The sequence below is a fragment of the Myotis lucifugus genome, unplaced genomic scaffold, assembly GCF_000147115.1.
Source record: "Myotis lucifugus unplaced genomic scaffold, Myoluc2.0 scaffold_28, whole genome shotgun sequence".
In the NCBI taxonomy this organism is placed as follows: Eukaryota; Metazoa; Chordata; class Mammalia; order Chiroptera; family Vespertilionidae; genus Myotis; species Myotis lucifugus.
Window position 1 is genome coordinate 8,318,396 of NW_005871076.1, and position 22,903 is coordinate 8,341,298.

General features: G+C 41.6%; 1 protein-coding gene across 1 annotated transcript in view; it reads left to right on the plus strand.

Moving 5' to 3' along the window:
- TRPC7 (transient receptor potential cation channel subfamily C member 7) overlaps positions 1 to 22,903 on the plus strand; it is a 259,805-nt gene that overhangs the window by 207,796 nt on the left and 29,106 nt on the right. Inside the window, 3 exon segments of the mRNA XM_023752170.1 lie at positions 8,418 to 8,634; positions 17,178 to 17,411; positions 21,139 to 21,403. Of these exon segments, the coding sequence (XP_023607938.1) occupies positions 8,418 to 8,634; positions 17,178 to 17,411; positions 21,139 to 21,403 (716 nt within the window).

Here is a 22,903-nt window from a genome sequence, read left to right on the forward strand (position 1 = left end):
AGGTCCCAAGCTGCCACACACACAAGCTGCCATCCCTACAGCCCAGTCATTTGATCCACAGTCACAGAAAGCACCAGCAGTCACTCCAGCTTCAGATAAGAGTTAGCACCTATAAGACTGAACCATGTAAAATTTTTTCAAATAAATGTCATGGGTTAAGATGGCCATTAAAGGTTCCAAAGCTGCATGTACCTAGTGATATATTAAAAAAGGAATTAAGCTTAAGTAATCAACATTTAGTAGAAGAAATATGACTACAGGGAGATTAGTTCCACAGCAAATATGATCAGCTAATGCAGTTAATAAAAGTGTCATCAGTAAATGGATCCTCTCGTCAACTCTGCCAAGAGGGAACTCATGCCAGGATGGTGGGTCCAAGACTTAAGGACTGTTGATGAGGCCACTTAAGCAGGCAGGCATGGAACTGACTGCCTTAGTTAGGAGGGGTGTCACAGAGAAGGGTTAGGACTCAAACTCCTTCCTCTGCAGAATGGCATTAAAAATAGAATTCCTACCGTGGCTGGTTTTGCTCAGTGGATAGAGCGTTGGCCTACAGATTGAAGAGTCCTGGGTTCGATTCTGGTCAAGGGTACATGCCCGGGTTTTGGGCTCAATCCCCAATGGGGGTATGCAGGAGGCAAGTGATCAATGATTCTCATCATTGATGTTTCTATCTCCCTCTCCCTCTCCCTTCCTCTCTGAAATCAATAAAAATATATTTAAAATAAACAAATAAATAAAAGTCCTCATACCGAATATCTGTGGTGTTCAAAAGTACAGTGAGTGAAAAAAATGAACAAGATTTAAAGCTGGATTAGAGCTGGTCATTGGTTTTAGGCACAGATTTTCATACTGGAATTATCTCGTCTGTTCTACAAATTATCATTGCCTTTGCCCAGAGCCTAAATGGGTGGGGATGCTTGCCTCCACACTCTCTGAGCCCCAAACTTATTCTAGGATATTCAATCATTAAAATAACAACCACTTGGTGAACAAAACACTGCCAACATCACTTTACTGTAAAACTAAAAGTGACTGCTTCCAGGAAGCTGGGACTAGCCAACACCATCAAATTGGTTGGCTTCTGCCTGCCCGAGGAAATATTCACAAAGATATTATATGCCAATGGCTAACTTTCTAGTAGGACTGAGAAGAACCTTAGCCAAAATCACACTGGAGGAGGGGATTTTGGACTTTCTTGTAGCTCAGTAACTCTAAGAGACTGATGCTACCATGGAACATAGGGGTCCAAGATATAGCAGTCTTCTGGAACATTCTAGAAGAAATGATTGCAGGAAAGTTTGGCACAATGGTTGGGGCTTCCTCTCTGTTCTGATGCATATCTGATTGACATTTGGTACTCCTAGAACTTCCACAAAGACTAAGAAACAGACCACTCAAGATAAAGAAACTGGTCATTAAGCCATTATAGTGTTTGTGCACCTTCCTGGCTCCAAGTCAGAGCTCAATGCAGTGGAGGGTATGTACACAGCTGAGTGACAAGTCCTAGCCTATGGCATGAGATAATTTTTGGTAGCAATGCTTATTCCAAGGGAAGAGTCCCTCAGTAAACAGCTTTTTAAACTTGCTCCGATGCAGCCAAAGGAGAGATAAAATAGTCAAGATATTACACCTCCCTCAAAGAAATTACGTATTCATAAAATCTCACTGCTAAACCTCATCAACCAGCTACTGTCTATCAATGTCTAATAAATATTGAGATTTCTGCTTTCAACTTAATGGCGTATTTACTTCCTAGTAGTTGCTGTCAAAATTACTTGATTGGCCTGCCAAATCACCTCATCACTTATTTCCGATTGAATTCCCAAGGCTGTCAATTCTACTTTTACATAAGTTTCTGAGGGTCTCTAAGAAAGACAGTCAAATAAGATAATAAGATTAAGGGTGTCAACAGGAGTTCAGCTTACTGATCTGGTGGTTGAAGAGGATGACTAAGTCACCAATGTGTACACATGGTGATAACTGCAGGTCTGGAGCACTGGAGAGGTTTGTCAGGGTCAATAAACAGATCAGTGATTTTTTAAATCATTTCTCATTATAAAACCAACATAGGTGAGTTCAGGCAGCCCCTGAGGGGCCAGTGGGTTCTTTATCCACATGGGTGCTCTCAAGTAGATCTTTTCCTAGAGAGCTCTCAACAAGGGCCCCAATGCCAAAGGGCTTTGATAACTGATTAGGCTACTTTCCATCCTTTGTTATTCCCTTCTGATTCATATTTTAGGTTTTTTGCCTGTTAAAAATCTGACAACTGAAAGAATAACAGCCATCTTCAGGGGCTCAGTGTCTCTATGGCAGGTAGACTGGGACAGAAGTCAGCATCATGAGAGTGTTGAAGAACCACATAAGTCCTATTTATAAAAGTGCAAAAGGGGAAGCTGACTTCCTTCATTACCTGTTAACCTTTACTGTTCCGTTGTCTTTATAAATTAGTCCAGGACTCAGGCAGGGAGAACTGTAAACAACTGTGGACTCCCACCTGATGTCTTTGCAGAGTGCAATCTATCAATGCTTACTGCCACATTACTCTTGCTTCCAGAAAGATCAAAGTGTTAGTTGTTGCCCCCAATCCTCAGCCCCATCCCAAACAAAAACATCTAGTGGTGGTATGTAGGGGGTGGGGGTGAGGGGGAAGATGGGAAGAGATTAACCAAACAACTTATATGCATATATGCATTGCCCATGAACACAGACAATAGGGTGATGCAGGCCTGGGGTGGGGTGCAAACCAGGTGTTGGGGTCAAGGTGGGGGGGGGGAGGACATCTATAATATTTTCAACAATAAAAATGTTTTTAAATCTAGTCAGGAAGGCATGGGCGATTTTACAGCTTTTGAGAATCCCTGTTTTGCCTTTCCAAAGCTAAAATAGTTTGAAACATGGTCCCAGGGTCAACCAGGGGAGGACAGTGCCTCCAATGGCCTCTGTGTCTCCCTCATTTGCCTCTACCAAAGCTACACTGGATTTAAAAAAACCATAATGCAATTTTTGAAGCATTGCCACAGAGAGGAAATTTGTGCTAGGAAATAAGAGTTGTGCTCCTTTGTTACAAAAGCTTCTGTCCTCAAATCCAAAAGGAGAGTCCATCACCATTACCTGTGGGATAAGATTAAGAGTGCCAGAAGGTTGATCACTTCCATGCCCAGCCCAGTGTGACACCTGCAGCACTCTCTCCCCACCTCTTCATCTATTTCATAGCATTCAGCCTGTCTCTCCTGACTGGCAAACCAGCAGCTTTGAAGGGAAGGACCAATCGTATAGCCTGTTTCATCTCCATCACCTCCAGTGCTCAGAAACATGTTGCACATAGAGAGTGGCCCAAAAAGGCTTGTGACATAAATACATAAGGACTATGTAAGTCTCCTTTTGTGAACCCTTACATATAAGTTTCTCAAGAGTCAGTCAAGTTTAAGTTTCCCCTTAGGGGAACTGCCTCAGCCCTTCCAGTGCCACGTACTGGGTGCTTCCAATGTGCCAGTAACTGTTCTGCTTTGCACATATTAAAATAATGCATTCCTTATGTCAACCTTGTGCATTAAGTACTATTTCATCCCCATTTTTACAGATGAAGAAACTGAGACACAAAGCGATTACGTAACTTGCCAAAAACTATGGTGCTGTGATTTAAACCCAGACTCTCTGGCTTCAGAAACCTGACCTTACTTACCCACTGCACACATGCCCACACACACACACACGCGCACACACTCATACCAACCTTCCTCCCAACCCCACCCAGTTACATCAGCAGCATTACAACCTTCAATGCTGAATGCAAACATCTTAGCTGCTGACTAACTGACCTTATTTTATTGATTTCAGACAGGAGAGGGAGTGAGAAATAAAATAAAAAAATCAATGATGAGAGAGAATCACTGATTGGCTGCCTCCTACATGCCCCACACTGGGAATCGAGCCAACAACCCAGGCATGACCTCCTGGTTCATAGGTCAACCACTGAGCCAGGCTGGCCGAACTAACTAAAGGGGAGGAATAAAAACCTACTATTCCTTCCTTTTCTTCCTCGGAACCCCTACCTTTGAAATCCCACTGTTACTCAGTACTTCTTCAGCCCCCAGGATGACAGGTGGATTCACATGGTAATGTAAGAGGACCCTGATTATAAACTCCTAGGGAACAGTTCCCACCCCAAAGACAGGAAGATTACTGAGCCCTAGGTTAGACATTTTGAATAATATTTTGGAGGGAGCGTTCTAAAGAAACTGCCACTAATTTAACTGGTATCTCTCTAAAATGTGAGAACCATTCCAGCTTGAAGGTATTTCTTTTTGAAATACTTAAAGTTTTTCTCCATTCACCTTTCCAACTTGTACACCGAGCCCTTACTTGAGGCCATTGGCAACTGGCGATGAGTGAGGGCGGCACTTGGTGAAAGGGATTCTTGATATCACAGACTGGGGAGAGATGCTGGAAACACTCTGTGTGCTTTACTGCAGTCCTGGCCTTTTCTACAGGCATATGGCCACCAGGCCCAGTTAGGTGCATACACTTGGGGTTAGGGTGAAGAGCCGGGTTCCAGGAACACAGATGAGCTTACCAGTAGAAGCAGGTGCCTGACCCTGAGGGCTCATAAATGCAGTTCATTTGGAGGTAATTCAGGAGTGCTACTCAGTTATTCTCACATTCATATACTTCCCAAAGTAAAAGAATAGTGCCCAGAAAGTTTGGGGTGAGCCAGACTTAACTATTACAAGCTTGGATTTCCTGGTAAGTTCTTAGCTTATGGTCCAAGTAATGACAGAGCTGCTGAACTCATGTGTCAGACTAATGAGCTTTGCACTCCAGGAAGAGCAGGCCAAGTCCTACATCTCCCAAAGCTTTGCCATCTCTTTTGACACCTATGCTGTTGCCTGACCCAGCTTTAATGATTCCCAGCTCAGAGCTACTGGCGTATATTAGTTGACTTTTCTCCTTCTTTTGGATCACCTGGGCCTTATGAAAGAAGGAGGTTTTCCCAAATATAATTTGCTTCAAAAATTACCTTTGAGAGACAATTAAGAAATGTCACACAAAGAAAGAAAATTATTGAAATAATTTGATTTCATCTGACCTTTATCACAGTTTTACCAGTAAAAAGACACATTCAAACCCAAAAGATAATTAGGAAAGGAGCATCAATGCCTAACCTCACTTTTCTTCCTTACAGCCTAGATCTGTGGTCGGCAAACTGCGGCTCATGAGACACATGCGGCTTTTTGGCCCCTTGAGTGTGGCTCTTCCACAAAATACCACGTGCGGGCACACATACAGTGCGATTGAAAGTTCGTAGCCCATGCGCAGAAGTCGGTTTTCGGCCTGGGCGAGTCTATTTTGAAGAAGTGCTGTTGATATTTGGCTCTGTTGACTGAGTTTGCCGACCACTGGCCTAGATCAAGTGGGAACTGAGCACAAGCTCATCTTCCAAATCATAGCAGGCCTTATCAGGGTTTTTTCTTATGGTTGTCTGTAGATATAGTAATTTTACAGATGCAACTTCTGTCAGAAAATAACAATCAAAGGAAGTAACAAAGACAACATTAAGTTCCTCAAACCAGCTCTCCCAGGAAATCTCAAGGCTAGCTTAGGTACAGCTGCATGCATATTCCTGCAATCAGGTAAGTCACCCAGGTGAGAAGATGGAAAGATATTCATCCCCACCTCCTCACCCAGGTAGTTATTATAGATGTTACATAGAAACCACTGGTAGTCCAGCTGGCATGGCACAGTGGTTGAGCGTAGAGTTATGAACCAGGAAGTCACGGTTCAATTCCCTGTCAGGGCACATGCCCGGGTTGCAGGCTCGATCCCCAGTGTAGGGCATGTGAGAGGCAGCCAATCATTGATTCTCTCTCATCACTGATGTTTTTATCTCTCCCTTTCCTTCCTCTCTGAAATCAATAAAAATATAAAATAAAAAAAAGAAATCACTGTAAAGGATGGGGAAACTTAGCCATCAATCCTTTTGGAGCTTTGTCTATCTCTATGTTTCCAATCTTTTTTTTCTGATATTTCTGGGGCCTCGCTGGGACACACAAGAGCTGGTGTCCCTTATCCCCTCTTCAACTTTCCCTCTCCCCACCCTACATTCTCCATCTTCTCTTGCCTCTCACCACACACCAGCAAGGACACAGTGACAATAAGCAATGTGTTGACTACTTAAGGATGTCTCCTGGATACACCTAGTGTCCCAGTGTCTTATTTGGGAAACAGGACTCCAATATGTCAACAGTCACCTAAAGTATTAAAAATTTCAATCTTGCTACTTGAAATCATATAAATCAAAATGAGATTTGATTTAATTTCATGTTTTACTGAATTTATGTGAAATACTTGTCTTTATATTAATCTCTGCATTCTGAATTTAGCGTATCTACTTATGGCCAAAAATAGTCCACCATCTCTGTTTTGTAAATAAGAAAGATAAACATGCCGGAGCCGGTTTGGCTCAGTGGATGGAGCGTCGGCCTGCGGACTGAAGGGTCCCAGGTTCGATTCCGGTCAGGGGCATGTATCTGGGTTGCGGGCACATCCCCAGTAGATGTGTGGGAGGCGGCTGATCGATGTTTCTCTCTTATCGATGTTTCCAACTCTCTGTCCCTCTCCCTTCCTCTCTGTAAAAAATCAATAAAATATATTTTTAAAAAAAGAAAGATAAACATTACAAAGAAAAGCCATGTCTCAGATGTTTATGGGCCCAGTGGTTTTCTGGTCATCTTTTTCCATTTCTGAGGTTATTCTGCTGCCATATAACAAGTTGTGATGCAGGCAAATCCAAACAAGTGTTCTCTAGCACAAGCAGGGCTTCCCAATGTCTGGACTTGAATGCAGTTTTTTAAATAAGATAAAAACTACCTTTTTAAAATTTTTTCAATGGGTAAATACGTGGGTTCTATGACATGGGAATCTTAATAAATCATGTTACACAAAACACTAGCATAATGAAAATAGATGATTACCATACTGAAGCACATTATCAAGCCATCTGATTTATAAATATTGTGTTCAGCACAGTCATAATGAGGAAAATTTTACTTGGAGAAACCCTGTAGTTGATCTTCTACCAAACCAACACTCTACCCCATGGGTGACATTTCACTCTAGGACTCTTGAATGAGGCAGGATGTGGACCTCAATTAACCAGTCACTGGTTCTAAGTGAACATCTGCCCTGAGAAGGAACTGAGCTTCAGAAAAGGCTTCCCTCTTTGCTCTTGACTTATCAATCAGTACACTTGGGTGCTAGGTAAGACTTGGTGCTTAGATGAGGGTGATGGCAGTGGCCTAAAAGAGACTCAAGTGAATCACTGATGAGGGTCAGCAAAGACTCACTGTTCTACCCCCAGTTTAGTCCTCAGACATCTAAGTGGCCTTTGGATGGCCTGCAAGGAATAAAGATGTGATCAACATTTGCTCCTTAACAGGGCATCTTTTGGATCATTTCAGGTTCACATCACACGGAACAATTGCACAAATTAATCATGTGCTAGGCCACAAGGAAAATCTCAGTGTAATATCATAGCAGCTATGAGCTGTGAACATGCGGCAATAAAATTAGAATTTTTAAAGCAGAAAACAGTCTTATATGTCTGGCAACTAAATAACCTCAGAATTAAAAATGAAATAAAAAGGAATTTATAAAATATTTAATGACTGAATATCAAAGAAAAAGCTACAGTCAAAGTTTTACAGAAACACAGCTAAAGCAGTATCTAGAAGAAATATACACTTTAAATAAATTTACCAGAAAACAAATAATCTAAACATAAAAAGTCAAGAAAATGGACAAAAGAGCAACATAGCATATATCTAAAGACTTCTGTGTTTGTTCTAATCCTGAATGCTATTGACACAGATTTGAAAGGCATAAAATTCACATCCATGTGTCTGGGGAGCTGTTCTGTCAAAGTATAACCTGATGATAGTGAGTGTGTTCCACTCCTTTCTACTTTCACACTAAATCCTCCAAATAAGAAAAATTGAATTCAGTATGAAACAGATTTGGCCAAACAGCAGCTCACATAAAAACGCAAGAGCAGCCCTAACCAGTTTGGCTCAGTGGATGGAGCGTCGGCCTGCGGACTGAAGGGTCCCAGGTTCGATTCTGGTCAAGGGCACGTATCTTGGTTGCGGGCACATCCCCAGTCAGGGGTGTGCAGGAGGCAACTGATCAATGTTTCTAACTCTCTATCCCTCTCCTCTCCTCTCTGTAAAAAACCAATAAAATGTATTTTTAAAAAACAAACAACAAAAAAACGTAAGAGCAAATGTTACCTGAGTTCAGTTAGCAGTTTCTGTTCAGGGACCTGATTCAACATTTGGCAAAAGCAGTGTTTTAAAGAGAGAGACATGAGCCCACCTAGGGTATCCAGTTTAACATGTCTGTACGTATTTTGTTTCCAGCTAGGACGAACCCTAAGGAGCCCTTTCATGAAATTTGTAGCCCATGCAGTTTCTTTCACAATCTTCTTGGGATTATTAGTTGTGAATGCATCAGACCGCTTTGAAGGTGTCAAAACCCTGCCCAATGAAACCTTCACAGACTATCCAAAGCAGATCTTCAGAGTGAAAACCACCCAATTCTCCTGGACAGAAATGCTCATCATGAAGTGGGTGTTAGGTAAGCAAGTCACCCTATCTTCTATCCTTTCTCCCTAATTATAATAGGATATTACTAAACTCTGACTTTTGAACCTCTCTTTCTCAAGTGCACTCTCAGCAGGCAAAATGGAGTGTGATGACTCACAGAGAGGTCAAAGTCAACTTCTATGCGTGCTGGTGTGTAAGACGTACAGATCTGTAGTATAAATCCCAATTTTGAAAGTAAATGTTGGGGGAAAATGGTTAGGTACTTTTCATTATATCTGTATTGAAAGTGAGTGTAAAGTGGCTTTGCATGGGAAAATATACTACTTTTCTCATTTAACAATAGTCTCCTGAAAGCTTAGGAAATCAAGTTCTGAAACAGAGTATAAAATTACATAGCAAAAAGATACTTTTGTTATCATTGAATACTGATATATAGTAGAATCTTCATGATTAATATGAATCTAAAAAGCTAGGAGCATTACATTTTCTCATCTTTTGTGTTAATGAATGCAATGAAGCTGTGAAATTCCTCTTTGTGGTGGTATTTTGTGCTGCCAATGTCTGCCACTGGAATTGGCAAGGAAATTGTTCCCATTCCCAAATGACTAGCTAAGAAAGGCTATCTCACTTTGCCCAACTCATAAAAAACCTTTACTAGTAGAATATAAGCAAGATAAAATATAACTGGCAATGGCTAAAATTGCACATGACAAAATATGTTACAGATTTTCCTAACATGGAAAACTTCAAAAAATGAAAAATTGCAAAAACTATTATCAAGTGATATTGTATATAATCAAAACCTGATCGATAAATTTTAAGATTTAGCTATTATCATAAAGACAACAAAAAAACAAGTATTGGTGAGGATGTGGAGAAAAAGGAACCCTCATATACTGTTGGTGGGATTGTAAATTGGTGCAGACAACATGGAAAACAGCATGGTGATCCCTCAAAATATTAAAAATAGAATAACCATATGACCCAGAAATTCCATTTCTGGGTATTTATCCAAAGAAATCCAAAACACTAATTCAAAAATATATATGGGCCCCTATGTTCTCTGCAACATTTTGTAAAGTAACCAAGATATGGAAATATTCTAAGTATCCATCAAAAAGCTAAAGATGGTGTTTGTGTGTGTGTACAATGAAATGTCACTCAGCCATTTTTTAAAAAAGAAAAAATCTTGCCATTTGCAACAACATGGATGGACCTAGAGCAGTGGTCGGCAAACTGCGGCTCGGCAAACTGTGGCTCGCGAGCCACATGTGCTGACCACAGACCTAGAGGTAATTATGCTAAGTGAAATAGGACAGAGAAAGACGAATACTGTATGATTTCACTTACACATGAAATTTAAAAAAACAAACAAACCAGAAACAGACTCATAGGTACGGAGAACAAACTGATGGTTGCCATATGTGAGGAGGGTAGAGGTATGAGAAAAAAAGGGTGAAGGGACTAACAAGTACAAAATGCCAGTTATAAAAGTCACGGGGATAGAGAATAGAGAATACAGTATAGAGAACATAGTAATATCATAATAACTATGTGTGGAGGCGGATTCTTATTAGAATTAATCATAGTGATCACTTCACAAAGTATATAAATATCTAATCACTATTTAATACCTGAAACTAACATATTGTATGTCACTTATAACTAAAAATTTACAATATATAAACTGTAAGGTTTCTATCAGAAATATCTGACTTTGATAAGAATGTTTTGAGTAAAATAAAACTGTAGAAAAGTCTGAAAAAATTGAACTATGCATTATCAAAATTTGATCAATTGTGTTTCTTTTATTTATCCCAGTCCAGCTTTGTGTTCGTGATAAAATTTCAATATTGTTATAATTTTCATTACTTTTATGCTCACAACATTGAGTCAAAATGCATTCAGGGTCAAAGTGTGCCATCAATTAACAAAATTACAAAAGAACAAATACATGAAAAGACAGCCCAGCACATGGCCTGTGCTAATCAAATGGTATAGCCTAAACAGTGGTTGGCAAACTCATTAGTCAACAGAGCCAAATATCAACAACACAACGATTGAAATTTCTTTTGAGAGCCAAATTTTTTTCAACTTAAACTATATAGGTAGGTACATTGTTATTAACTTAATTAGAGTACTCCTAAGGCTTAGGAAGAGCCACACTCAAGGGGCCAAAGAGCCGCATGTGGCTTGCGAGCCGCAGTTTGCCGACCACGGGCCTAAGAGAGCCACAGAGTAGAGCCGCTGGAGAGTATCCTATAGAATGCCCAAACTGACAGTAATTGGGAATATGATCTCTAAACTGGACCTCTCAATAGGCAGAGGGAGATGAGAAGAATACTTTCATCCAAAGGGCAGAGGAAGAAAAGCACACCATGCTTCCAAGGGCTTGTAATCAACTGGCAAGCCTGTAACCAAAGGCTCATTTAGTAGAGTTTTTGGCATTAAAGTTCGCAAGGGAAATTAAAGCTTGTTGCAGATTGAGTGCTGTGGTCTCACTTTCATAGCTCATAGTCTATCCTGATTCTCCCTAGTACACTCGGCACTTTGCATGGGCTGAAAGTTTTATGTCCCTAAAAATTCATACGTTAAAATTCCAATCCCAAGGTGAGGGTATTAGGAGGTAGGGCCTTTGGGAAGTGATTGGATCAAACGGGTGGAACCCTCATGACTAGGATTAGTGCACTCATAAAAGAACCCAGAGAGCTCTCTCCCCCCTCTCTGCCATGTGAGGATAAAATGAACCAGAGACCATCACTCCCTCCAGCCTGAGAATCTCTAACATCAGTTCATACCATAGAAACCCATCTTTCTTGCTGGGGTAGTTGAAAGAGGTTGTGCTAAAGCTTTTCAGCGGGAGATTGTGGCTGTGGAGACATTCATCAGAGGACTGTGTAACAACAATAGAGGTTCCCAGGAAGCCATCAAGCTTAAAAAGCAGGAAGCCTCTCCACAATGCATGTCATTTCTTCATCAGGAATAGATCATGTCATGAAGGCTCCTTTTACACCACTCTTACAGACAACCTGACAGTGTTTTCTTAAGCAGATGCCCCAGGATGGAAAGCTCAATTGATGGAGATGGAAATGCCAGCATAGTGGGAAAATACACTTAGAGGCCTGGAGAAGAGGAAAGAGCTTAGGCCTAAGTGTGAGGAAACCCAGTCTGACTGTCCTTTCCTCCTTGGCGGCTCTGTCTCTTTAAATTTGTTCTCACATGTGTAAGATGATGTGTAAAATGTGAGGATCAAGCTGCTCCCTCATCTACCCAGCTAGGATTACAAACTCTTTGAGGGCAGTACTAAGATTTACCTACAGAATCACATGTCTAGGTTGGACCAAGAGTAAAACTGTAAAAGCACATGGGCTGGGTTCCTCACTTAATTCATTCTTTTAATGGTTTCATTTATTTGGACAAGATTTCCAAGCAAACTACTCCAACCAATTTGCCAAATTTTCTCCCAGCAAGTCAGACCATGTTTCGGCCCTGCTTATCACCTTTAGGGGCTACAGATGCCTAGGATGAAAACCAGCCTCCCCCTCATGGCCTACTGGGCCTTCACTAGCCTTTCCAATCTCCAGTCCCATGCCCTGATTATTGAGCCACACTGAGCTCTTGTGTTCCCTCATTTCCATGGCCATGACCTGAAACACCTTGCCAGCCCCTCCTTCTTCACCTAACTAACTCCTGGTTCCTCATATCAACTGTCAACTCCTCCATGAATTCACTCCTTTGTCTGTCAACAGATATATAATGTACCAGACACTCTGATGAGGCAAATAATTATAATGCAGATGGCTCTTATCCCTGAGTCTCCCCTGAACATTTTTTCTTATATCATCTGTTTCTGTGTAGCACTAGTGCTTACAGATACATCTGTCTCCAGCACTGAACCTGCTAGGGATGGGTTGTCATCTTCCTGGTTGTTGTACCCCCAGAATGGTGCCTGGCACAGATGTGGTGCTCAATAAAGCCTGGTAAGCAGGTGAAGAAGTTCCGCCCATAGAATAGCTGTGCCTAGTAGAGGCCATGATGAGTGACAGAACAGTAGAGAGCAAGGGTCCTGGGCTGCCTTTGTGACTTTGGAGGACATACTTGCCATCTTTGTACATGAGTATTTTTCATCTGTAAAGTGAAGATAATTACAGTAGCTACCTATTAGGCTATTAGTGTAACTGAACAATCAATGGGTATGTGCTGCCTGTCACTACTTGAGGCAATTACTAGTAAGCAGAGACAGGGTTGAATCACATATGAGCATTTGTTCCAGTACTACTGGCAGTATAGGAGACCAGTAGGTCATCCACAAAAATTTGCTCTGCCTCTCCCCATAAACCAGCTGCTTATATGGGTAGAAGGACAAAGATTACATGGGGAAGTAGGCAAAAGGGTATGCCAAATGGGCAGATAATAGGTAATGCAGGCTGGAGATTTGGAAAGGCCTAGGGGTATGCAAAGGCTGGGGTCTTCAAAAGGCTGGCAATATGCAAAGGGCTGGCAGCTCTGGTTTCTGCAACAAGGTTGTTAATCTTTCCATTATAATAGGCAGCTCTCTGATGGGGAGGATGGGCTGCATTTCCGGGTGAACTCCCAGGTCCCACATGCAACTCCCAGCCAGGTTAGAATGTACCTTCTTTAATCAGAACAAAACAATCACAGTTAACAGAGCATGATTAATATTTCTTATAATTATAGCTGGACCCTAATATTATGTTTCTGTCCCTATCATTAGGAAGATTTAGTGTTAGTAAAGTACTTAGCACAGGGCTTGGCACCTAGCTGGTTCTCAATATTGTTATCTACTAAAATCAGAGGAAGATGAGGAGCTTTGGTCAGAAAGTTTTAATCTATTAATACCATCTTCCTGCCAGGAAAACAAATGAATCCTGAATGTGTCTGAGGCTAAGATCTGTTGCAAAGGACTTGCGACTGAGATAGTGTTTGGATATTAGGTCTGAGGGTTGAAAGGTTCTAGGCATATTCTCCCTCCTGTGAGTTCTGGCCCAGTGATGAGAAGCTGACCTGAAAGAACAGACAGACCTTCCAGGAGGTGGTGGGGAAGAAGTGTGCTCTACTCAGGCCCTGGGACAGTGGAGAGGAAAGCATGCAGACCATGGCCATTCAAGGAGTGTGCACATTTCAGTCTCACCCCATCCCCCAGAATTTTGAAGGAGGATTCCTTCTGAATTGCATCTGAGGCAGGGATGGGTGTGAACCACCTTTTGAACTTTCTAGCTCCATCTCAGCAGCCTGTGGCCATTACTCCAAACTTGCACATATGAAGCTACTCATTGCCCCCAGGCTTCCCAGCATTTCCCAGCCTGTTCCCTTGCCAGCCACCCTCATTAATTATCAGTTGACCTTGTTCTCCAGGCTCCCAGCTTCCCTGAGTGAAGGGGATTTTGCCTGAAGGAGGCTCCAGTAGCCGGCAGGCATCCTGACCCTCAGAGCTCCTGGGCTAACACTCCTCTGACTGACAGGCTGGAGGCAAGAGACTATGAGGCTCAGCTTGAATATAAACGGCTGAACTACCCTCAGCACCTTGGAAGCAGAGGGTCTAATTTCACTCACTAAAGTATTTAATTTCACACATTTCTTTTTTCATTAAGCATTCCTGCTGCCCAAACCCTTGGGTCCATGCTACTTTTACTCATGGCCTTGGGATAATTTAAATTAGTCTGGGTGAGTTAATATTCAAATCTAGGAAGACTAATATGGACATTTGAGCATGGAGGAAGTGATTTGCAATGCCCAATGAGGAGCTCCATATTGGCCAGAAAAGTGAGTTTCCTGCAAATAATTTGCATTTCAGATTTATAGAGCTTTTAACACTTGAAATTACCCCAAAACCCCAAGAAAATCAAGGGACTTATCCAAGGTGACAAACCCACTATGTAGCCAAGCTAGAGCGCCGGCTTCCTGAATTAAAGCCAGTGATAGCCCTAAGTTATAGCCTATGCCTAGTTAAAAGCAGTTCCACTAAGAGAGTGGTTCTCAACCTTCTGGCCCTTTAAATACAGTTCCTCATGTTGTGACCCAACCATAAAATTATTTTCATTGCTACTTCATAACTGTAATTTTGCTACTGAATCGTAATGTAAATATCTGATATGCAGGATGGTCTTAGGCGACCCCTGTGAAAGGGTCGTTCGACCGCCAAAGGGGTCGCGACCCACAGGTTGAGAACTGCTGCACTAAGACATTAGAAATTTTGATTTGGGGGTAGAGGAAAGCAACAAACATTTTTTCCAGCCTAGAATGGTTTTTCTAATATTTTTCAAATATTTATTTGGACAAGCACAGATGAAAGTAAATCTCAGTGTTAAGGAAATTACCACACAGATTTTGAAAAGGTAAACTTGAGAAGTGTGGCTTTAAGGGGGCAGAGGGGAATGCTGGAGGAGGGTATCTTGTAAACAGACTTGGATTACTTTTCTCCTCAAAAAAACACACAAAACATTTAGGCCTGGCTGGTGTGACTCAGTGGTGGAGTGTTGACTTATTAACCAGGAGATCATGGTTTAATTCCCTGTCAGGACACATGCTCTGGTTTGGGGCACAATCCCCCAGTAGCGGGCATACAGGAGGCAGCCAATCAATGATTCTCTCTCATTGATGTTTCTATCTCTCTCTCTCCCTTCCTCTCTGAAATCAACAAAAATAATATATTTAAAAACATACATTTAGTTTCAAATCTTTTTATTTGATGGGCCATTTTCATCAGAAAATAACAAATTCTGATTTTAAAAATATCTGGACAGAGTCCCAAAGGAATAGAGATGATCAGCTCATCTCTCAAATTCTACCAGATGTGGGCCTGTGACCAAGTCAGCCATGCCTCCACCTCCATGACCATTTGTCTACTCCTAGTATCATCCTTAACTCCAGGCTTCTGTGGTCATCTGCCAGTGTGCTTGGGTTTGAGGTCTGAAGGAAAACATTCACAAGGAAATGAAGGACAAAGTTGCAGGGGTGGATGAACTTACAAAAGGACAGAGGGAAGAATGAGAAAGGCTGAAACCTTGGAAAGCAGCAGCCTTCAAGGCAGGAGTGGGGAACTGATTTTCTGCCAAGGGCCATTTGGATATTTATAACATCATTCGCTTAATATAATTCACTTAATATAAATTTCTGCTGCTTATCAAAAAAGCTCCTAGATTTACTGAATTTCAAGTCCCACCTGCAGTTGCCTTGGTAGGGCCACACCAAATGATTTCGCAGGCCTTGTATGGATGCTGAGGAGAGACAGGAGGCACCTGGGAAGGCAGGCCATCGTGCCTGATGCAGAGGAGCAAGGGGAGTACCAAGAGAGGCTAGCAATGTTAACATGTTGGAGTATGTGGTCAGTGAGGTGGAACTGTTTCACTAACCAACCAGTTAGTGATTCTTCTACCACATTAATCTCCTAAGTATGCCTCCTAGCTGGGCACATTATAACTCTCTGTGCCTAACAAAACAGCTGTAAAACTAAGATAATAATAGAATGTACTTCATAGTTATTGCAAATACTGAAGAGAGTTAATATATACATCTATATCAAACAGTTCCTGGCACATATTAAGTGCTTGAAATGTTATTTAATAATTAACTTTTAATTATGCAAACCAATAATCAGTGAAGATAAAGGCAACATAGCACTATTCAATAAAAATGTAGTGCAAGACATACCATAAGCCACATATTTAATTTTAAATGAAATTAATAAATAATATATTTTACTTAACCTAAATTCTTATCATTACAACATGTGATTGATATGAAAAATTGAGATATTTGACATTTTTTGTACTAAGTCTTTGAAATCTGGTGTGTATTTTACACTTATACAGCACCTCTCAATTCAACAGGCCATATTTCAAGTGCTCAGTATCCATGTGATTAGTTGCTCCCTACATTGGACAGTGCAGGTATGGAAGGATACACACCAAATTGTTAGTCTAGGCTACCTCACAAGGCTGTCTTAGAAGTGGAGTGGGGGAACTAGGAACACTTTGTTTACATGCCTCTACATAGTTTAATATGTAAAAATGAGGACATCTATCTTTAAAATCCAGTAAGTTATAAAAAGATATTAAAAAGTTATAAAAAAGTAAGAAAAAATTAATAACTCAAAACTAACAATCACTAAAATAGTCATAGAAATACGGAGGAAAGCATTCTAACCTGGAAGGAAGAACATCTGGGTTCTAAGTCATATGTGGGACCTTCAAAAAGCCCACCTGCATCTAGGTTTCTTCAGAAATGGATGATTTCTTAAGACCTCTCCATTCTTCAAACGTATAAAAGTCATCCACTGTATTTCTCAATGGAGGAGAACTCTCTCCTCGCCTCTGGAGATTATCCAAAAGGAGAGGCACTGAATAGGTTTGTGAAACCTATTCTCACAGTCTGAGGATTTGCCGATTCTCAATCTGCCTTTTAAGATAGGTTTCTGTTTGTTGCTGGCTATCAACCTTCTCAGCTCCCAAGAGTTTTTATTTATATTTGTACCCCAATTCCGTCCATGCCCCCCTGTAATCACAAATGTCAAGGAAACTGAAAAATGAGCCTGACCTTCTCACTCTCCCACAGGGATGATTTGGTCCGAATGCAAGGAAATCTGGGAGGAGGGGCCGCGGGAGTACGTGCTACACCTGTGGAACCTCTTGGATTTCGGGATGCTGTCCATCTTCGTGGCCTCCTTCACAGCGAGGTTCATGGCCTTCCTGAAGGCCAGCGAAGCCCAACTGTACGTGGACCAGCACGTGCAGGACGACACACTACACAATGTCTCTCTCCCGCCAGAAGTGGCATATTTCACCTACGGTGAGTCCAAGTATTCCCCCTCGTTCCTCCCCAGGCACTTCTGCGGCGTGGCCCTGGGCCCTTAGCTTGGCAGGTCCTTCAGCAGTTGGTCATCTGGAATGTTAATGTAGACACAACCGTTAGCCCCAAAAGAAAGTCCTAGTCACTGCACTGCAAGCTGAATTAGTGACGAAGAGAAACGAATCATTTTGTGTTAGAAAGGATAGATTTGTTTGGGAAAGGTTCTTGGAGCATTTCTGTGGGATTTTTTTTCTTTTTTAAAGAAAAATCTCAGTTCTGATGCGGATCCAGAAGCTTTTCCTTTCATGTTGGATCCCTGTGTTTTGTGCAAAGTCCTGGTTTCTCAGTTTAAAATATATTTTCTCATAGCAAGATAGTGTCTTAGGAGATGCCTTAATTCTTTCAAACCACAAGGCCATACAGCGTGAGTTACTAGATTGAAATTTTAGGAATAATGAGTTATAGGATCCATTTATTGAGGACCTACTAAGGGCTATGAACTGTACCGACATGTTATACTATAAATTGCAATTTTTGCAATAGCGTTGCACGAGGGTTTTTAGTCCCATTTTATACATGAAGAAATAGGTTTTCAAGGCAGAGCTCACAATGTTCCCATAAATACAGGATTGTCTTGGATTGCAAGGGATCCAGGCCCAACATGAATTTGAAAACCATGCAGAAGACACAGTGGTTATGTTCTCAGGCTTTGGAGTTAGACCTGAATTCAAACCTACTTCTGTAGCTTACTGTGAAACCTTGTTTATTTAACTTTTCTGATCATCCATTTTCTTATATGTAAAATTGGGATAATACATGTCAGAAAGTTTGTTTTGAGGAGTAAATAAGTTGGTTCATATGAAGAATATTGTACTGTATTCTGAAAATATTAAATGCTACTAAATAGTAACAGTTATTATCATACTACCTCTCGAGTCATTTTCTTGCTCAAACACTATACTTTCTGTACTAAAGAGAGAGATGTGTGGGGAGAAGAAACAGTATATATTTGTTATGGGTAAATTAGCTGGACATTTCATACGCACTCACTAATGGCAACTGTTACATCATGAAGGGTTTGAATGTCAAATGTCACTGTTAGATAAAGCCACATGGCTCCTGTGACCACAGAATCTTCATTATCAGGTACAGCAATGATCTGCAGAGGGTTGGCCAATTACTGCAAAAGTTGAGTTGCTGCCTATATTCAATGTAGATTGTTATGCAGATTTTGACTTTTAAATGTGGTAGGGAAATCCCCATTGAGAAATGGAGGGCCTTATAGTATTACAAATCATCCACTCTTCATTTATTGGTTTGAAAATTCAGACTTTTCAAAAGCAAAATGGTCTTGTATGTTTTCCCCTCTGTGCTGCTCAGGGTTCAAGGGAAGATGAGAGAATCTTGATACTGCACTGGGTACTTTTCTTAATGCCATCATTCAGGCTTCATATTGTCCACTTGTAACTTCTAATCCTTTTATGGATTACATTAAGGTCTCAACCAACCCAAGCATTGCGTATTTATTGCCCTTGCTTTTATGGTTCACTCCATGCCCTTGGAAATCTTTTGGCTGTGTTCATTTGTGTTTCCGTTGTGGAGAAAGAATGCCCTCTTGTGGCCAGATAGGCATGGTCCCTTCCAACCTCTACAGTACTAAATAGGCAGGTATTTTTCAGTTTAGGACAAATTTTCTCATGGAAATAGCTCCAAGAAGAAAATCCTTATCTGAATTATCACAGAGCTGTTTGCTTTTACACCCATCACAACTCTTACAAGCCAATTCAAGGAGAATATTTTTCACTAAAAAGTCCTGACCTGGTCACCAAGGTCTGATTTAATTTAAATCTATCTTAGACTATAGGAGTGCCTTTCAGCTGAGGTTTAAGATGGCAAATTATAGGAGGAAGAAAAAATAATTCCTTTTGGTGTCTGTCTGAAGAAGCTAGGTCTTATTTTATACTATCCAAATGTTTTATTTATCCATAGAGGGCGACAGATATATTGGAAAAACAAAATTTAGTCTCCTTGTCTTTCGTAGACTTCTGAGTTATGACCTTGATGAGAACATAGAGTCTATAATTTTATTATATTTCCAAATGTAATTTAAATGCACTACATGAAACTCTGTGGCAAACAGAGGCCTGTTTCCTTTACTAAAGATGTCTTACTGTTCTTTATTATTGTTTAACAGAGTCTAGCTTTGAAAATAAAGAATAAAATTCTTCCTCTTCCATCTCCCTTGGGGTGCCAAGACTTGCTATATAATATCTTTGTTCTCTAAATTTACTTGGCTCTTAAAAGGGCCCCATACCCCAAATCCAGCCTTTAAAATGGCAACAATATGTACTCTACAGGGCTGCTGTGAAAATTACAGCTAATGTAAATGTAAGGGCTAATTAAGGTTTCTCGGTGTTTCTCAGTTTAAGTTTCACTTCACATTTCTCAACAGGGACACTATTGGCTTTTTCAGCAGGGCAATTTTCAATGGTGTGGGTCTGTCTGGAGCACTGCAAGACATTAGCATCACAATAATACACCTTCTCCATCATCATGACAACCACAGACACCCCACACATTTCCCCAGGAAGAAGGAGCTGCCCTCATTTGAGAATCATAAGTCTTGACACATAGTAGGCAGCTCATTAGAGAGAGATGCTGCTCCTTGCACCATTAGAACTGCAATAGGAACACTTTGCAGGTTTGCTCTGCTGCAGGAATACAACCAAGGTAGCTCAGACCTTCACTGGTGACCACAAGCAGCATCTCCCCAGCCTCGGACAAGTCCTAAAACTCTTGCCACCTAGAACAGGTCTGTCATAGCAAACTTGGTTGACTGGTCACCACTCTAGGGTTCCTAACTCAATCAAGTAACAACTCTCACAGACACACAGTGAGGAATACAACCCAGGAGCATTTCCTCAGCAAGGTCCTCCAGATTCCTGGCCCCCATGTGAGCTCACTTGTTCTGATTTGTGGCTAGTCTAAACTTGTGGTTAGGATTTAATTCTGTCATTTAACAAACCTTTATCAGCACCTGCTGTGTGCTAGACCCTTGTCCCCAGAAGCCCCTGAGTTACCTGGAATTTGTTTTCCAGCTAAGCACTTTACATATATGATTTCATTTCATCCTCACCACAGCTCTCCTAGGCTATTTCCCAAGTGACAAATGGGGAGAATAAGACTCAGGAAGTTAACTAACTTGCTCAGAATCATACAGCCAGTGTGTAGAAAGGCCACTCTCAACCTCAGGTCTGTCTGACTCTAAGTCCATGCTCCTCCTCCTCCATCTACTCATAAATGGGGCAGCCCCTGCCGATGGAGCTCAAACATAGAATAGCAAGTAACATGGTAAGTGCCTCAAACACATTATAGCAAGTAGCATGGTAAGTGCCACAACAGGGGGTATACACGATACTGTGGTGGAGTAGAGGAGAACAGGGAGGCTTCCCTATCCCATGGTGGGGTCAGAGAGGGGTTCCTGAAATTGATGACAGCTGAGAAAAGTCTTGAAGAATAATTGGGAATGAAATGGACCTTGTAGTGAGGGAACAATGTTCCAGGCAGATGGTCCAGCACATTCCAAGAGGGAGCGTATTGGGATCAATTTAAAGACAAGGATGGGAATGGCATGTGATAAGGTTAGAGACTTCTAAAGATGACTAACTGGTTTCTCTTCTAGAGCATATCCTAGCCCCAGAGAGTAACCCAGATTGTTTTCATTTAGCCAGGGACAAGTGGTGGCCCTCAGACCCTCAGATCATATCAGAAGGGCTGTATGCAATAGCTGTCGTGCTGAGCTTCTCTCGAATCGCGTACATCCTGCCAGCCAACGAAAGTTTTGGGCCCTTGCAGATCTCATTGGGGAGAACCGTGAAAGATATCTTCAAGTTCATGGTCATTTTCATCATGGTATTTGTGGCCTTCATGATTGGGATGTTCAATCTGTACTCCTATTACCGAGGTGCAAAGTACAACCCAGCGTTTACAACGTGAGTATCCCAGGACTCCCCTGAGGTCTCTATGGGCTTTCTATGAATCTTTGAGAGTCTCTTGCAGGTAGCTCTTTGCAGAGACTCAGGTTTCCTTGGTATTTCTAAAGGTTAACGGCGACTTTATTCAAGGGTACTTTAGAGTTTGTGTTCGCAAGTTGGAGGAACAGAAGAGCTGGGTTCAATCCTCATTTTGCCACTTACACGCTGTATGTTCCTTAACTTCTCTGGTCCTTGGTTTCCTCATCTTTTATTTTTTTATCTCTGGTCTCTTTTTAAAATATATATATATTTATTTTAGAGAGAGAGGAATGGAGAGGGAATAGAGAAACATCAATGCAAGAGAGAAACATTGATCAGCTCCCTCTTGCACATTCCACACTGGAGATTCGAGCCCACAACCTGGGCATGTGCCCTGATGTGGAATCAAACGCCAGCCAGAGCAGTTTCTTCATCTTTAAAATAAGGATAATACAGATAATAATAGTACCTGCTTAATAGGGATAGTGTGCCCTGGCCAGGTGGCTCAGTTGGTTGGAGCATTGTCCTATACACCAAAAGGTTGCAAGTTCAATTCCCAATCAGGGCATGTAACTAAGTTGTAGGTTTGATTCCTGGTTAAGGTACATATAGGAAGCAACCAATCGATTGTTTCTCTCCTCTCTCTCTCTCTCAATAAAAACAGATCCTTGGGTGAGGATTTAAAGAAAATTAGGATACTGTGAAGATTCAATGAGCTGATATAGCTGCCACACACTAAGTTCAATAAATGGAAGGAACTATTATCACTACTGTTATTATTGGCTTAGCCTGTGTTGCCTAGAAAACAATGCTCTGGGAAAATCTTGCATGCCAACACATTAATGGAGCAAGAGAGTTGCAATCGAAATGAAATAAGACGAAGGAAAATGGAAAATGCAGTGTGGGAGGAGGGAAAGCACATACTAGTTGCTAACTTGGCCACCATCTACCAGAACATAAAACTTGGTCATGACAGACTTCTCCGGGAAGACTAATGGAAATGCCACATCTCAGAATAGCCCATCAGGATGAGAAATCAAGAATTTATCAGCCAGATCTTTCCCATCTGCTATCTGTCATGAGTCAAAGTCACTGCCTAGGACATTAACTTGCCTGCACTTCCAGGGCAGCCCTTGGGGAAAACATATCCACATAGCATGGGAGGTAGGTCTGCTAGTGGGCACAAGTCATCAGCTCTCCGTGCCTGACTGGGCGAGCTAGCACCTGTGCATGGCCACTGAGCAAGTCCTGCAGTATCATGTGCCTCAGCAGCAGTAGGGAAGGCCCAGGCGAGGGAAGCAAGAGACATGTGGTACAAGCATGAGGCTGGGCACAGTCAGGTGGATACATCAGGGCCCAGAAACAATTGCTGCAGACAGAACAAGGCAGTGGCACAGCCTCCCCCACAGAGCTGGTGTCAGATCTCAGTGAGCCTGTCTCCCTGAAGACCTGTGTTCCTTCCCCCTGTGGGGGATGCCT